Here is an 18,616-nt window from a genome sequence, read left to right as displayed (position 1 = left end):
CATGTCCTTTTTAAATCTTTCTCTTTTCACCTTAAAAATATGCCCCCAGTCTTAAATACCCTAACCCAAGGAAGCAGACACCTGGTGAGTGGAGACGAGCTTTCCACACTCCAAGTCTGACATTCTGAAGGGATGTGTCTCTTTGGTGGCAATGGCCCCCCCATCTCTTTTATGGGTCATGGTTGATCCGATACACTGGGAATAACCAAACACCCTATGTTTGGCTTTCTTTCTGGAATGCTTGTTGGTGAATGATAGAAGGAGAGCCAATGTTAATTCGTTCCAAAATGATTTACAAATGTATAGCTCCAATCCCAACCATGTCACAGTTTCCATGTCTCTTTATACTTCTAGGAAAAAGAATGAACTTAAAAACCAAATTAACTAATTAAACCAGGAACTGGTACTTAAAAGGGCCAAGTTTTTTTTATATCTTTAATAAAGAAACTAAAATGAAACAAAATTAACAATTGATAGCCACTTGAAGGGACAATAACTCCAATCAAATTCTCAACAGAAATTTATAAGATTTAAATTTAAAAAAAACTGAAAGAACTGCAGATGCTGGAAATCAGAAACAAAAACAGAAATTGCTGTAAAAGCTCAGCAGGTCTGTCAACATCTGTGGAGAGAAACCAGAGCTAACATCTCAGATCCAATCACCCTTCCTCAGATGCTGGTTAGGAAATGTTTTTTTAAAAAGCAGAATTTAGGGAGGAGTTAAGGAGCAAACATCGGTGGGGATAGAGCCCAAAGAGAGAGAGCATTTGGACAGACAAAGGAGTGGATAAAGATCTGGCTAGGTGGGTGAATAGCTGGTAATGTGGGCTGTCAGTGGCTTACAATGGGTTGTGTGTAATAGCAGACTATGTGATAACAAAGCCTGCAGTGTAGTGGCTGGGGTAAGGACATGTCTTAACAACTGCTTGGTAACTGGCTACTCTATGCCACAAGGACAAAATTGTGCCCTGTAGTAGAATTTAAAGAGGAATGCTGAGTCTTCAGACAGTCAATGCCAAATGGAACAAGGAACAAGGAAGCTACTTCTGATAAGAAGGCACACTGCAGACTTGCAATATTGTGGATGACTGAATCTAAAAGATCATCAATAATATCACACCACAAGCTTGCAAGAAAGAAAACTGTATAAGAATTCGACTTTAGAATTCCTCAGGAGCAGAATTTTGAAGAGCAACACTGTGCGAGGATCGACCCTGGGACATGGAGACAGATACTTTTGGTTGGAATCATATCTAAATTTCAGCATTAATCAGGTAATAGCCAGGTTGGGTTATGAGGCCTAACTTGCTTATACTTGAGAGGTCTTATTTTGGTTGCTACATACAATAAACTTTAAGTCACTGTTGCAGTACTTGACTGTCGGTGATATTTCTTATGATGTTGCTGAATTAAAGGTAGCCTGTGGTAATTTATCCACAGTGGGGCAACTAAATATTAAGCAGCAATCGTTTCAAATAATGGAAAAGAAAAGAGGCTGCAGCCACAAACACATGGAACATGAGCCCTCACAGCTGCAGAAAATGCAGGCTTGGGGAGTTGGTGAACTACACAGGTCTGCAGCATGCAACATTTACCACACCAGATCAGTGATGGTAAAGGAGAAGATTCCTGAATAGAGAGCCTCCTACTGGGCACTCCCTGCAACTTCCATGCAGCAGGATGGATCACTGCAGCGTGTCCAGATAGTTGATGAAGGTGCTGAAATGCAGCATACTGAGCAGCAGCCTTTACAAGGACACCCCCCCCCCCCCTGCATTAAAGGGAAGTGGGGCAGGGGGTGCGGTGAAGAGGGGATTTTGATGATATGGATCAAATTATGAGGTACAGTTTCCAAAGGAGGTTCTGGGGGCTGCCTGAAGGATGGCCACGTCAGACCAGAATCCATTGCATACTTCAGTCGTCTTGACATCAGGATGTCTCATCTTTTTCTCCTTGCTTTTTTAAAAAGAGTATCAATCCAATTGGACATGTTACAATCTACCTCTGAGGCCTTCACATCCTGAAGTGGGCCTTTGAAAGCATACATTCTGGTCCAGAGGAAGGGACACTACCACCATAATCTCTGAAGCATGTCGCTTTATAGGGGTGCAAGACTAGTTTCTAGTCAACCTGTTTAGAGCCATTAGGCACACTTCTGGACCAGGTGGGATTTGAACTTGGGCCTCTCCTGGCTTAGAGGCAGGGATACTACCACTGTGCCACAAGAGGCCTATATGAGCTAAAGTGATATACTAATCATCTATAATTACAATAAATAGACCATCCAAGTGATTTATTGTACTTCTTTCAATTGAATTTATTGTTGCTCAGGATGCATTCTCCTCTAGAATGGGGAGGCCAAATGAAGATTAGGTGACTGCTTTGTGGAATACCTCAGTTCAGTCAGTAAGTACAGCGCTTCAATTTGTTTGAATCCGGTGCCACAGTCTGTCTCTGACCTCTCTGTCCTTGGCCTATTCCAGAGAATCTCAAAATGCAAGCGTGAGGAACACCAGCTCATCTTTCAGCTCAGGAATGTTCACGCTGGATTCAACAGGTCAGACCCCAACAATCAGCCTCTGTTTTATTTTGTGATCTTTCTTGCTGGTTTGTTTTTCTCCTTTCGTTTCTTTTTCTTTTACATGGCACTCAGACAGCAACTGTCCAGTCAGCCATTCACACGTCACCTAGCGGCCATTTTCCTTTCCTTCTTCACCTATGGCCCTGTCCTCCTACCCACTCAGTACTTCTTCAAAACAACATCAGAAAATACTGAAACAGCTGAGCAGGTCTGGCAGCATCTGTGGAGAGTAATCAGAGGTAACTTTTTGGGTTGAGTGACCCTTCCTCAAAACCCTTTTCTTAAAAAAAAACTTGTTCAAAATCATTAATTTACTCAGTTCTAAACAACAGGATGCAAGCCTGAAATTTTACAGTTACCCTCGGCAGAAGCTGCCTGACCTGCTAAGTATTTCCAGCATTTTCTATCCTCATACGGCAACATCTCTCTGGGCTTCAAGACCAGTAAAGGCTTGGAAATTATCTTAAGGATGGCAAGAAAATAAAATTGGCAAAAAAATAGTTGCCAGAATGAGCTGTAAATCGGAGATCAATTTATCAGAAAAGCTGTGGTATTGAAACTGGACCAGATGAATATATTCCCAATGTATTGGATTCTAATTTGGTGAAAAGACATCAAGTTTTAATGTTATTGCAGGAACTGCCAACATAAAATGCTAACCAGGCAAGTCAGCGATTTTTGGTGTCTGTAAATTTGATGGTGCTCTTTATTTTCAGAAAGCGAATCAGCAAATCTGATAAAAAGGGACCAAAAAATAGTGTTAGTGCTTACAAAGCAATTTTATAATACATTAAATTGACAATTATATGATAAGCTATTTTTTAAAAAATCTATTGAATTGATCTATTGAGATTAGAAAAACTATAAAATGGAGTTTTATGTAATAACTCAATAAAACATATCAACTTGATTGAATATGTTGAGTAGTTTCACACAATAAATCTCACGGCTGGAACCATTGGTACCCAAGTGACCACAAGTTTTAAAAAAAAATTTATTAACTCAACACTAAATCATCCCCACTTTCAACATTGTAATTTTTCACGGTGGAAATAAATCTGTAAAATTAAAACAAGTTGAAAGAAAAAAGTGTATAAATCATCTGTGCTATAGAGAGAAAGCACAATACAATATGTAAAAAAATCAAAAAGCTAAATTTCTGTACTTTACTCAAGATTAATATAATAAGTGTCAAGTTAATTTATAGTAAACACCCACAGCTTCTGAAACAATTCCCAGTAAGTTTCAGAGGTATTGCATTTTGTGATTATTCCACTTTGCGAATGTTCTGTCCTTGATATTTAATGTAGACTATGAACATTATTATTCCTGTGACAATAGACACACTGCCACACACAAGATAGGCGATCCCCAGGAATGGGTTCCTACCACCCATCCAGGATATGGTGCTGAAAGTCACTCGTTTCTGTCCGTTGAAACTTAAAACTGGATAATCTGAATGTAGAGTTAAGGAGTAATAGAATAAATGGCTTCTAGCAGTTAAGAGTGAGGCATTACTATTAAAAATGTATTCATTCATCATCATTCATGTTGGTCATCCATTCAAACAGTCGGATACATTGTCGGTTTCATTGTTCCATACACCTCTAGAGTCATAGAGATGTACAGCATGGAAAAAGACCCTTCGGTCCAACCCGTCCATGCCGACCAGATATCCCAACCCAATCTAGTCCCACCTGCCAGCACCCAGCCTGTATCCCTCCAAACCCTTCTTATTCATATACCTATCCACATGCCTTTTAAATGTTGCAATTGTACTAGCCTGTACCACCTCCTCTGGCAGCTCATTCCATACATGTTCAACACTGTGTGAAAAAGTTGTGTGAAAACCCTTAGGTCTCTTTTATATATCTTTCCCCTCTCACCCTAAACCTATGCCCTCTAGTTCTGGACTCCCCAACCCCAGGGAAAGGACTTTGTCTATTTATCCTATCCATGCCCATCATAATTTTGACAACCTCTATAAAGGTCACCCCTCAGCCTCCGATGCTCCAGGGAAAATACCCCCAGCCTGTTCAGCTTCTCCCTAAAGCTCAAATCCTCAAACCTGGCAACATCCTTGTAAATCTTTTCTGAACCCTTTCAAATTTCACAACATCTTTCCAATAGGAAGGAGACCAGAATTGCACACATTATTCCAACAGTGGCCTAACCAATGTCCTGTACAGCTGCAATATGACCTCCCAACTCCTGTTCTTAATACTCTGACCAATAAAGGAAAGCATACCAAATGCTGCCTTCACTATCCTATCTTCCTGCAACTCCACTTTCAAAGAGCTATGAACCTGCACTCCAAGGTCTCTTTGTTCACCAACACTCCCTAGGACTTTACCATGAAGTGTATACGTCCTGCTAAGATTAGCTTTCCCAAAATGCAGCACCTCGCATTTATCAGAATTAAACTCCATTTGCCACTTCTCAGCCCACTGACCCATCTGATCTAGGTAAGGTGGCACGGTGGCTCAATGGTTAGCACTGCTGCCTCATAGCACCAGAGACCTGGGTTCAATTCCTGCCTTGGGCAACTGTCTGTCTGGAGTTTGCACATTCTGGTCTGCATGGGTTTACTCCCACAGTCCAAAAATGTGCAGGTTAGGTGAATGTGCCATATTAAATTGCCCATAGTGTTATGTGGATTAATCAGCAGTCAATGTAGGGGGGGTGGGTTGCTCTTCAGAGGGTTGGTGTGGACTTTTTGGGCCGAAGGGCCTGTTTCCACACTGTAGGGAATCTAATCATTCTGTTGTAATCAGAGGTAACCTTCTTCACTGTCCACTACACCTCCAGTTTTGGTGTCATCTGCAAACTTACTAACTATACCTGTTACGCTCACATCCAAATCATTTATATGAATGACAAAAAGTAGAGGACCCAGCACTGATCCTAGTCTGGTATCTCCTTCCTAACCAACTATGCTTACTTTGTCAAACTAGCCTTTTTTTTTCCCAAACCCACCACCAAATCACCCAATTAAACAACTGAGTAACATTAACAAGCACTGCCCACCAGAGACGCTGCAGCAATAACAAAAAGGAGAGTGGGAAAAGAGGGATGGGTTAAATCAAAATGGTGTTAGAAGGGGAGAGAATGCACAAAAAGAAAGACTTTAATACATGCTCCAATGAGCATCAACTACACTCTAAAATCTCTGAAGTTTGTCTTAGTGTATTCTTAAAGGAACCATCCTTTACAACACTGTCAATGGGAAATGAGTATCACTGGTCCCTCCCCAAATGCCCTTTATATGATAGTGATTGAAGAAGGGGTGACTTACAGACTATAATCTGTAAAGGGGTGATACAACACTGCCGTTCAATGGGTGGTGCCAGGAATTTGACCCACAAAATGATGAAAGAATAAGTCAAGTCCATGTTAGAATGGTATGGGGGCTCTGAGGGGAACTCAGAAGACAGAAGCAAGCCTATCGTAGTCAACTGATTTAATATATTGGTGCTCAAAATGCTGGCAGGTCTGCATCTGTTATCCATCTCCAGTTTCCCAAATGGCTAAGTTTCTTTCAAGAGTATGAATTAAGAGTCAGTCAATCATGTCACATCAGACTGGAGTCACAAGTAAGCTAGCTTAGAGGCTCTCATGGTGCAATGATAACCTTTGAGCCAAGAGACCCAGGGTCAAGAGTGTGTTGCTGGAAAAGCACAGCAGGTCAGGCAGCACCCGAGGAACAAGAAAATCGATGTTTCAGGCCGGAGCCCTTCTCACTCCTGATGAAGGGCTCCAGCCCAAAACATCGACTCTCCTGCTCCTCACATGCTGCCTGACCAGCTGTGCTTTTCCAGCACCACACTCTCGACTCTGATCTCCAGCATCTGCAGACCTCACTTTCTCCCATGAGACTCAGGTTCAAGTCCTGGCTGCTCTAGAAGTGTGGAATAACGTCTGTACTCATTGATTAGGAAACTATCTATAAAGATGGATTATACAGAGATAATAGATTCCCATTGTTTCAAAACTTTTTTAAAAAAAATACACAATAAAAAAAGTCAACAGTTTCAATTAGTTACATTTCGTGGTACAATTCCACAAATTAAAATCAGTTTTAGTTTGTCACAATGGATTGGAATCCCAGGATTTTGGTGATCTCAACCGCTGCTTCCCAAGGAAATTGGCTCCTACAACTTGGGTGGAAATCTGGTACAATAAAGTAAGAGAACTGAAAGGCTGTCTGGCTGATCAATACATACCCTAGATGATGCAACTTCCTCAGCCAACTACCAGCGCTCTCTTGGGGAAAATGACAAACCATAAATGGTTATTTCAGAAAAATACATTTCTCCTCAGCATTGTAAAGCAGGAAGGCATGAGACCCTAATCCCACATCTTCACAATGCTGCTCTATCCTTACCAGTGCATTTGTAGTCTTGCAACACACACCATTCCCTTCAGTCTCTTGTTGAAAATGCTTTCCATCAGTTCACTGGTTCAGCGTGAGAAACTTGCACTGCCCTGTGGTACTTTCAAATCTAAAGTGTGTGTTTCTGGCTTTTTATTCCTCACTGAATAACGTCCACAGATCAAAACTTGGAACCAGAGGACAGAACAGAAAGTAAAATGTCAGCTGCTGCAGAGCCTAGTCTCTAGAGTCGACAGATTATGGGAAACTTACTGAAATAAAAGATGCTGGAAATCTGAAATAAATAACAAGAGCTGGAAAAACTCAGCAGATCTGGCAACATCCATAGAGAGAGACAGACAGAGAGAGACAGAGATAACATTTCAAATCCAGTATGCCTCTTCTTCAGAACAGAGATATATTGAAATACTGGAAGAGATTGCGTTGAATAGGAGTTGGAATTTGATTTTAATAGGTTAAGGACAAGAGACAAAGAAGGGATTGAGGAATATACAGGGAAGAGAGGGCTGCAGCACTAGCTGTTCTTTCCTACAAGAGTGAATTAGAATTAGAATCCCTACAGTGTCGAAATAGGCCCTTTGGCCCAACATGTCCACACCGATCCTCTGAAGAGTAACCCATACTACGGGCAATTTACCACGGCCAATTCACCTAACCTGCACATTTTTGGATTGTGGGAGGAAACCGGAGCACCCGGAGGAAACCCACGTAAACACTGGGAGAATGTGCAAACTCCACACAGTCACCAAGGCTGGAATCAAATCCCGGTCCCTGGCAGTGTGAGGCAACAGTGTTAACCACTTAGCCACCATGCCGCCCTGGATTCCACAGGGATTGCTTCATTTTGGAGTTTGGAAGGAAAATGTTAGAATGAGCAAAAGATTTTAAAACCAAGGAGAATCCTTTTTAGAATTAGACAGCTGAATAATTACATAGAACTTGCAGCAGCCATTCGGCCCAACTAATCAATACTGGGATATATGCTCTACATTAGCCTCCTCCCAACATTCCTCATCAAAAGTATATCTTTCAATACCCTTATATGCATAATGAGATTCCTCTTAAAGCCATGGTGTCCAACTCAGATTGTGAATACTGGCTGATGGCAGAGTTTCGGACAGTCGATCTCACTGAGTGCTATTTCCAAAACCACTTGTATGTTGGTCGTCACGTTACTGCATGACCTCTTCTGGAAGCCACATGGCTGGAGAGAAAATGTGTCTATAACAGGCTTTGCCAGCTTGTTGTATTGTGTTTCAGTTTGGTCTAGATGGACTTGCATTGCAGGTTTTACACTGACAGTGCAAACAAACAAATAAGAAATATACTAGGAATCAATGCTTGAAGCCCATATATTCCAGTATTATAAACAAAAGGAGATTATTAGCCCATCACATCCATGTGGAATCTCTGCATTAGCAGCTCAGCTAGTTCCATGACTGCAGTTCCAACACCACTTAAGAAGCCTGACACCAACCAGAACAGAGCAGTCTGCTTGATTTGCGCCAAACCCACAAACATTAACTCTCTCCACTGCCACTCGGTAGCAACAGTGTGTACAAGCTTCAAAATCCACTGCAGAAATTCACCAAGATTTGCAATCTCTCAGTCACTACCATCACGAAGGACAAGGGCAGCAGTTGACTTGGAAATATAACACTGTTCCTTCAGTATCACTGGGTCAAAATCTTACAACTCCCTCCCCAACAGCATTGAGAGTATACCTACAGCAAATGGATTGCAGCAATTCAAGGTGGCCAGTCACTACCATCTTCAAGACCAACTAGGGGTGGGCAAATATGCTGGCCCATGCAATAATGCCAACATCCCCAGAAGTGAATAAAAGAAAAGTTGATTTTTAGATTAATGTAAGATTTATCCACTGAAAATAAACTTTGTATTCTTTAGTTTCTCAGTTGGAAACTACAGTCTTAAAGACATTGATACCATTCAACCCAATTAATGCTGGATCCTCACCGCTCTCGGAATAAATAAATTCTCTCTTTAATTACTAACTGCATTTGCAAGGGAATGATCATAGTTCTGATCAGTGGTTCTGAAGTCCCCCGGGCCTGAAAACATTGAAGTAATTTGTCTCCAGGTACCATTAGAGAGTGTGAAAAGTTTAATAGGAGGTGTATCTGGTGTGGAAAATGATGCATTTCCAGTTTAAAGGAAAACAAAATCAAAAAGCACCAACCCAATCAACCGAAACGGAGTACTATTTTCCTCAGGATGGACTTTAAAAACATTAGAAGTAGTTTAAAAAGTCAGGAAAAATGTATAGTGCTGACAATGTCAGCAGCTGGGGAAAATTTGACTATTACAACTTTTTCCAATTCAATTTCACACAGTCAAATGGTTGCTCCCTCACTTGAGTGATATGAGCAGACAGCCACAATGGTAGTGAAAGCAGAACCCCAATGCATGTGGTGCAGTGCAACCACAGAACTAAACAACTCGACTTGAATATGACCCAGTTCATTTGCTTATTTTCTTTTGGTCATGCTCTCTCCATATTGCCTCATGAAAAAAATGCAAGGATACTGTAACTTATCTCCACCAAATACTTTCCTGGCTGCAGCCCACCATCAATACGACGATAGAGTTTGCGAAATGTTGGTAAGGCTGCTGTCCTCATCCAAACAATAAAGTCTTCATTGATGAAGCCATTGTTTTCTGGGTTTGTGTCCAGCTCATAGGCCGGCCTGGGCCAGTTGTTAGGTTTTACAGTTCCTGTAATGAAGTGAATTGGGCTCAATGAGGAAAAGGAGAAAGAAAGTCCCTTATTTAAAAAGACAGATGAAATAAATATTACCCAACATTGGTCCTTAGCAATTAAGTGATTTCCTCATCTGACCAATTTAGCACGATCACTGACAATGCAGTGATGTAACTGTTACAACCAGGACTTTAATCAAATAGAATTTTCATTAGAGTGCAAAAAACAGAGGTTAAGTGCCATGTTGGAAAGATATATAGAACTTCAGAGGGCCACCTGACATCCCAAATTGTGCTACAGCAGGTGAACTGTCGTCAACTTTGTAATGGAGGAAACAACAGGCCAGTTGGCTACGTGGGGACTGTGGTACCATTCAGGGGGAACAATCAATTGGCAACTGAGGTATTGACACTTCCCTGACCTACACAGACAAGCTTTTGCCTAGATTATACATGGAAAATAATAGTCAAACTATAAATACCTTTTCAATTGGGCAGCTTGATCACCCTCCCTTTCTTTGTTTAAGTTTGTGTAATTTAGGAAGATTGGGATCTCAAAAGTCCTTCCCATTCCAACCCAATCCCAGATTTGAGGCGATGATGGGACTGCTTTCCTATTACTGGCAGGCAGCCAAGTGAACAATGTGAAGGCCCAGTAAGACCTTTCTATTGAGGCCAAGTGGCTCCGTGCACCCCCAGCCCCTGGTGGTGTTCTGTTGGGTGTCAGGTTCTCCACCTGGGCCAGCCTCCTGGTGGCAGACCAGGGAGTCAGTGCTCTAACCAGACCCAGGGACCCTCCCTGCCTGGTTGGGGTCCAGTTCCTTTGCATCAGGCCATCCTATGGAGGAGTTGTCCACTTCCACAATGGCAGTCTGGCTACTACGGCCAGTTATTATTTTAAAAACATGAAAATGTTGGAAAGGGCACCTCCATTTTGAAGGTACATGATCCTCACTTTGCTGTATCCTGCTGTTCAGTACCCAGGCCTCCTCTGAGCCCTCCATCTTTAATAATTTTAAGGTTAGCCTACCCTTTGCTCATTGATTGGACAATTTGTAAGGGGGTAGAGGGGTGTTGGGGAAATCGTGAGGGACAGCTTTGCTCATCTTCTGACTCCCTTTCAGCTAAATGGGAGGGTCAGGGACCCACGGGGAAAGTCCAAATTGTGGTGGCCCCTTGGAATGTCCGAAAACTTTGCTTGGTCAGAACTAGATTTGATCAAGACCAGTCGGTCAGCAGAAACACTTAGTGAAAGCAATTAATTCACCTTCAAATGCCTGCTTTAGATCAGTTCCGTTGTCTAACTTGGGGTTATTGAATTTGACATTGTAGTCAGTCCACCAAGAAATTCCTTTGCTGTTCAGAGGCACCTTGGAGATCTCACTGTTGTTTACCTTATACAGCACAAAGGAATCTGTGAGAAAGAAATACATTGACAAATATATTTTCCACTTAGCAAAGAACAGTTGACAGTAGTTACTTAAATAATGGGGAGGAGAGGGGGGATAGTATGTGTGTTTTTTTTAATAAAGTTATTCATAGCATGAGGGCTTCACTGGCTAGGCCAGCATTTATTGCCCATCGCTAATTGCCCAGAGGATGGTTAATAGTCAACCACATTACTGTGGGTCTTTTTTTTATTGAATTGAAGTTCCATCTGCCATGGCAGGATTCAAACCTGGGTACCCAGACCATTACCTGGATTAATAGTTCAGCCATAATGCCACTAGGCCATTGCCTCCCCTATTAGATTAAATGAGAAGCAATATCATAAGAGTTTTGTTGAATATATTGAATAGATGCTGGTCTTTAATGATGTTGCCTTCAGGTTCGCTTGAATACTGATCTAGTCTGCTCTATGCCCTGTCTTCCCTCTGTTCCATTAGTCTTTTCTTCATTCAGCCACAGGATGTGGACATCGCTGGGTAGGCCAGTATTTATTGCCCATCCTTAAGTACCCAGAGGGCAATTAAGAGTCAGCCATATTGCTGTAGGTCTGGAGTCACACCAGACCAGGTAAAGGCAATAGTTTCCTTCCCTCAAGGACATTAGTGAACCAAACTAGTGTACTGTTTTTCTGACAACAGTTTCACAGTCATCAGATTCTTAATTCCAGATCTTTACTGAGTTCAAATTCCACCATCTGCCGTGGCACGATTTGAACTCAGGTACCTTGAATGTTAGCGGTCTCTGGACTAATACTGTAGCAATAATAGCATAAGGGCACTGCCTCACCCTGAGTACGCATCACTGATGATCACAACACACAGACTCATGGATTTTCTTCTGAGACAGCTTCCCATCGCTATCCATCCCTCTTTCGACCCTCAAAAACTTCCTCAGAGAGTCTGTTGTTGAAATGGTGCTCACAATCTCACCTCCTCCTCCCACCCTAACCCAGAAACGCTGTCATATAGATTGCTGCTTCTAACAAAGCAGCCTTAGTGAAAAATAATAAATTAACTATTTTTTCCAATCTGACAAGTTCTGGTCAAACTTCCATAATTAACCATGCCCACTATCACAAGATATTAATTCATAAAAAAGAGAAATTTAGAGAATTTGCTTTTAAAACAAAGGCAGAGTGGAAGATCAGAATATTTTGTCAGAATTACTGGTTGAAGCAGAATCCATAATAATTTTATAAAAGGATCTAATGTGTGATATTTACAAACCAAAAGCAATAAAATTGTTTTCATGGGAGCAACTGGTTGAATGGCCTGTGCTACAAAATTCTGTGATTCTAATTTTTAAATGCTTGTTTTTGTTTAAGGCTTTACAGAATACGTAGACACCAAATGATCTGCAGCCTCCTAAATGATATACGTGTATAAACCAATGGGGTTGAAAATATCAACTGCATAAAAAGCAACAATCACAATATATTGTTTTAATTTCAATTGAATTGTACAGTGAGTGAATATGTGAACTGACCATTAAACATGCTGTTGGCGATGGCTCCACATGGAGCAATCGGCCTGTTCTGTCCATCCCGACGAAATGGAAAACAGTATTCAGAAGGTTCCTGCAGAAAATATTGAGCAGGGAACAAGAAAAAAGTATTGACAGTCAGTTTTGCAGATTTGCATTGTTCTGGTGAGAGATTTATTAATACGTGTTTGTTTTCATTTGTTTTTAAATGCACCTGTGAGATACTGAGCTCTTTGAAAAGGGCATGCACAGGGCTTTTGACTTCTGCTTTTAGTTTCCTTGAGCTGTTGGGTTAGGAACACAATTGAAAGCTTGGTATTTCTATAATGTAATGGGTGTAGTGACAGAGGTAATATTCCAATGGCATAGAAGGGAGTGGAGTCAGAAGTTATACCTTGGGTGATGGTACAAAACTCACTAACAAGAAGAGACTAGAAGGCACCATCTTCCGACCCGTCACTACCTTCTTCAGATTGTTCTTGATAGTCAGGAAACTAGAAAAGTGAGAGCTATCGTAGTCTCAGAGAACCATAGACTGCTCTTATTAGACAAAGGCAATAGGTGAAGAGTTTAGTCTGAAGGTCACCACATCTCAGGCAAGGTCTTTAATAGTGACTTCAGCTGGTACAGAGACTGAACCTATACAGTTAGCATCATTCTGCATCACAAACCAAGTGAGAACTAATTGACTCCCATCATAGAAATCCAGAAATAAACACAATGGCAATAGGATGGGAAACACCGGCTTTAGTAAAAGTGAATGCCATTCTGCCCATCAAGCTTGCGCTTTGATTTATTATTGTCACGTACCAAGATAAAATAATAAGTATTGAAAATCATATCTTGAGTACATCAGGTTAATATAACAGAATGCAGAATATAGTATTACAACCACATAGAGAAGGTGCAGTTAAAGATCAACTCTGGGAAAAAGCTGTTCTTGAATCTGCTGGTACTGTTTTCAAACATTTGTATCTTCTGCCTGATGGAAGAGAGGGGGAGAGATTATAACAGGGCAAGGAGGGGTCTTTGATTACATTGGCTGCTTTCCTAAGGTAGGAGGATATGTAGCTGGAGTCAATGGATGGAAGGCTGGTTTTGTGATGGACTGGGCTGCGTTCACAACTCTAATTTCTTGCTGGTCTTGGGCAGAGTAATTGCCATTCCAAGCTGCAATGCATCCAGATATAGCTGCACCATAGAAAGCATCCTAAAAATTGGTTCGTGTCATTGTGGACATGCCGAATTTCCTTAACCTCCTGAGGGAGTAGAGGTGATGGTGCGCTTTCTTGACTGTAATGGATGGACCAATTGGTGATATTTACTGTGGAGGAACTTGAAGTTCTCGACCACCTCTACCTCAGCACCAGTGATTCAGACAGGGGTATGTCCTCCATTCTGCTCCTTGACCAGCTCCTTCATTTTGCGGACATTGAGGGAGTGATTGTTGTCTTTACATAATGACACTAAGCTCTCTTTCCCATACTCTGTCACACTGTTGTTTGAGATTCGACTCACTACAGTAGTGTCTTCAGCAAATTTGTCAATGGAATTTGAGCTGAATTTAGCCACACCGTCATGAGTGTATAAGTAGTAAAGGGCCGAGTACGCAGCCTTGCAGGGAACAGTGTTGAGTTTACTGTGGAGGAAGTGTTGTTGCCCATCCTTACTGATTGTGGTCACCACGTCAGGAAGTCGAGGACCCAGTTGCAAAGGGTGGAGCAGAGCCCTAGGTCTGAGTTTGGAGACTGGTTTGGTTAGAAGTATGGTGTTGAAGGTGGAGCTAAAGCCAATAAGTAGGAGTCTAATGTAGGTGTCCCTGTTATCCAGATGTTTCAGGGATGAGTAGAGGGCCAGGAAGATGGCATCTGTTATCAACCAAAGACTTATCCAATTAATCCCACTCCCTTTCCTCATTGCCTTTTGTAAGTTATAATTGAATTAGTTTCCTCCATCCTTTCAGGGAGTATATTTGAAATCATAACTCAATGTATTAAAAAGAACCTCATCTTTCTCAGAAAGATAAGAGTCTGGCCCTTTGGCCCAAACTAGTGCATGCAGACCAAAATGTCCACGCTAACCCCATTTCCTTGTACTTGGCCCATATCCTTCTAATCCTTTCCTATCCATGTATTTATCCAAATGCCTTTTATATGTTGTTAATGCACCCACCTCGACAACTTCCACCTGCAGTTTATTCCATATGCATGCCATCCTCTGTATAAAAAACAAGCTCTTCTTTCTTTTGCGCTTTTTCCAGATTATGAAGGTGAACTTCTGGAACTCTGCATTTGACATAGCTATATTTTCTTAAATTTTCAATACCTTATAAGTAATATGTCAAAATGAATAATGTTCTGAGTAAGACTAAAGTTTTGGACAATAATGTCATATAGCACAGAAACAGACCTTTCGGTCCAACTCGTCCATGCTGACCAGGTTTCCCAAACTAAACTAGTCCCATTTGCCTGCATATAGCCTATATTCCTCTGAACTTCTGCTATTCATGTATCTGTACAAATGTCTTAAATGTCATATCTGTACCTGCATTTACCACTTCCTCTGGTAATTCATTCCACAAACATATCAGCCTCTGTATGAAAATGTTGCCCCTCAGCTTTCTTAAATTTCTCCCATCTCGTCTTAGACCTTTGCCCTCTAGTTCTAAACTCTCCTATCCAAGGGGAAACACTTTTGCTATTCACCTTATTTATGCCCCTTATAATTTTATAAATCTCTTATAAAGTCACGCCTCAATCACCAATGCAGCAGGGAAAAGTGTCCCAGCCTATCCAGACTCTTCCTCTAACTCAAACTCTCCAGTCCTGGCAACATCCTTGTAAATCTTTTCTGAATCCTCTCCAATCTAATAGTATCCTTCCCACAGCAAGTTAAGGATCAGTGCTCAAAATACCCAGTGTTGGTGGGTAGGTTCACCCCAGAAAGCCATCAAAACATTGTGGGAAAATCCAATTGTTGGGGTGACCAATGGGAGAAATGTTGCTACCCTCCTTCACAAATAGAATGGACAGAATCTCCCATAAGTGGTACCTCCAATCACACGCTGCTTCTCTCCCATATTAGCTAATTGGCTCCATAATGAACGTGGGTGAGAACCAGCACGCGATTGGGGGAGCAGCAACCAATTAGAAAAGTAAATGGTGTCAGTGACACAATCTCAAGGGGAGCCCAAGTTGTCTTTTGTTATGGGTTATGGCTTTTGCTGGGAGCCGTCTGCCATGTATGTTAATGTGATGATGTGATGGGGAGACAAAAGGAACACCCTGTGGTTTGGGAATGAGGTGGCTGCGGGAGGGAAAAATAGATGAAAAAAAGATGGAGGTGGGCTCCTGTAAGGGGAGGGAAGATGGAGGCTTCGAGGCAATATCTGTGAGGGAGAGAGAATGAGAGTGAGAGAAAATGAACAACTCTAAACCTGTCAACAAAAGTAATACTAGCAAACTCAGCTTGGAAAATTTGAAATCATGAAGGTCATTAATTTATTGCAAGTGAATCTCTAGTTTAAGGCTGCATAAATTAAGGAACTATTTTATACATGAAAATATAGTAGAATACTAGGTGAATTGCTACTTTGAGATCGGAGATGTAGTAATACAAAAAAGTGCTGTCGGTGCCTGGTTAAAATGTTCCATCTTTGAGGATATGCATGAGACGTCATCAGCCCACAGACAATTTTAGGGTAATGGTCTTTGTAGACAGTCATGTGTCTCAATTATTTTGGAAAAAAACTTTTGCTGTCAACTTTTGCTTGTTGTCTTGACCCGATTTAGATTCTATGCCATTGAGGAAGTTAATTTTTGTTGTCTATAATGGAGCATTGAGGATATTGATTTCTTTTTTCTAATTCTACTGCTGTGTGATTCTAAATATACCAACACATACACAGATGACATTGTTACTATGTGGACTGGGTCACCTCAAAGGAATTAATGATTGGAAATGTAGCACTCAAGTTATCTTGCAACTCATTTAAGAATATCTGGGGATTTTTAAAAAATGTTCTGAAATTAGACAATAAATCACTTAGAATCTGTTCAGAGAAAGATCAGGTAAAAAAAAACATCAGTCCTAATGAAAGCCACTTGAAATATTATAAGTCATTATAAAAAGAACAGCTTCTTCCCCACTGTTATTAGACTTCCGAATGGATCTCTCAAATTTTAAATATAATGTTGATCTTGTTTCTTGTGCACCTTCTTTGCAGCGGTAACTTTGTATTCCTCGCTCTGTTCAATCATCCTATGATCTGCCTGTTCTGCATGCAAAACAAAAAACTTTTCACTGTACTTAGGTACGTGACAATAATAAATCAAATCACTCTTCTTTAATCGATGATGACTAGTCATGTACTTCCTGCATATTTTCTTCTTGTTAAGTTATATTTTCACACAACTTAGGTTTGGCTTCAAGTTCAAAGGGCTGTGCTTACCTTTCTGTGGAGAATGCAAGTAGAATATTGAAAATATTTAGAATTATTTCAATTGTCAATCCATCCGGTTTTGACTTTTACCTTTAAATATTCCAAATCCCCATTCAGCTGATCATCATCTCGGGAGACTCCATATTTCCGATTATTCTGATAGAAGTTCACCAATTCATAATACATGAAAACAGGACCCTGAACAGAAAAACAACATGTGCCACTTGTATCTACTCTTGTACAAACCTTTCATATTAGGATGACATTGTGATGTTAATGGAAGTTACATTCTCAGCAATTAGGAGTAATGTCATCAATTACAGGTAGAACAATGCCATGCTTGAATTGTTCTGCCAGTTTGTAGTGTACCCAGGTACCCTGTCTACAGACAAGTTTGATCCTGCCAGATTCTCTATCTATATAACATAGACTTTTACAGTGGGTTGCTGGAGTTGGTCAGTCTATGAGGACCGTCCAGGTCATCAGCAAAATCCATCACAGACTGAACATATTATCCATTGTAAACAGTGCAAAGAATTCTCTATGTAAAGTAAGTACTACATTTACATCATTTCTATTCGGTATATTTGTCTAATGACATTTTTCTTTGCCTGACTGATACTCCTTTTGGGAAGTTCAGACTGGGGGTCCTCATTAGGATATTAGTACTTCCAGGAATGTGGAATACAGAAACCATGAAAAACTATTGCTCCAAATTTTAAATCACAGCAGCTTCTCGGAACTTGAAGTGCCCTTTTCTGTCCGCTTACCTGTCCAGGTCTCCTAATGCAGGGTGCTAAACAACAAACCTTTATTTGATGAGCTCTTTCCCCAACAGAAGGTGCATTCCAAACTCCCCTCACTTCAGAAACATTATACCCAGCAGGAGAGGAGACCTTCTCCATTGATGTGAAATGCAGGCTTCCCGAGTGTGCTCGGGTATCTACGTGTCACAAATAGCGAAGTATTAATGATTTCTAATAATTTCAGTTCTTTAAAAACATTTACTCTCATTTAGTAGATCATTGAAGAAGAAAGATGGATATAAAATTCCATCATTAATGTGGATTGGCCATGGTAAAAATAGGCAAATACTCTCCGGGGATGCGCGGGTTAGCCCTGGTAAAAATCTCATGTAGAGTTAAGGTGTTGGGTGGGGGTGAGGTTGGAGTGCAGAAGGAGGATTTAGGTGGGATGCTCTTTGGAGGGTGGGTGCACACTTGGTGGGCCATATGGCCTCTTTCTGCACTATAGGAATTCTATGATTCTACAGGCTTTGAGGCAGGTGAACTATGAAGAGCAAGTTATGCTGTTTGTTAAAAAAAATGGTAATTAGATCATTTGCTCTTGCATCAGCTCATTTTTCTCATCTGGGCAATGCCTTACATTAGGCTACAGTCCCAAAGGCTTCATCAAATCCTGATATATCACCAAAGACATTGTTCTTCAACAGTGAAATTCAGTATGTGTTATGGAGAGGGCGGGGGGGTGGGGTGGAGGTGGGGCTAGAACAGTACAGCAGAGAGGGAGGCCATTCAGCCCAGCACCA

General features: G+C 41.1%; 1 protein-coding gene across 1 annotated transcript in view; it reads right to left on the bottom strand.

The window, feature by feature from the left end:
• Positions 1-3,368: 3,368 nt before the first annotated feature.
• The window catches only part of tmem30b (transmembrane protein 30B), a 34,654-nt gene continuing 19,406 nt past the window's right edge, over positions 3,369-18,616 (bottom strand). The window contains exons 4-8 of the mRNA XM_060847480.1: positions 17,158-17,265; positions 12,630-12,720; positions 10,963-11,109; positions 9,522-9,710; positions 3,369-4,036 (exon numbers count right to left, since the gene is read on the bottom strand). Of these exons, the coding sequence (XP_060703463.1) occupies positions 3,849-4,036; positions 9,522-9,710; positions 10,963-11,109; positions 12,630-12,720; positions 17,158-17,265 (723 nt within the window). The 3' untranslated portion in view covers positions 3,369-3,848. The remainder of the gene's footprint in view (positions 4,037-9,521; positions 9,711-10,962; positions 11,110-12,629; positions 12,721-17,157; positions 17,266-18,616) is intronic.

Source organism: Hemiscyllium ocellatum, chromosome 30 (genome assembly GCF_020745735.1).
Source record: "Hemiscyllium ocellatum isolate sHemOce1 chromosome 30, sHemOce1.pat.X.cur, whole genome shotgun sequence".
Classification (NCBI taxonomy): domain Eukaryota; kingdom Metazoa; phylum Chordata; class Chondrichthyes; order Orectolobiformes; family Hemiscylliidae; genus Hemiscyllium; species Hemiscyllium ocellatum.
Note: the sequence above shows the minus strand (reverse complement) of the source record. Positions and strands in the feature narration are given on the sequence as shown.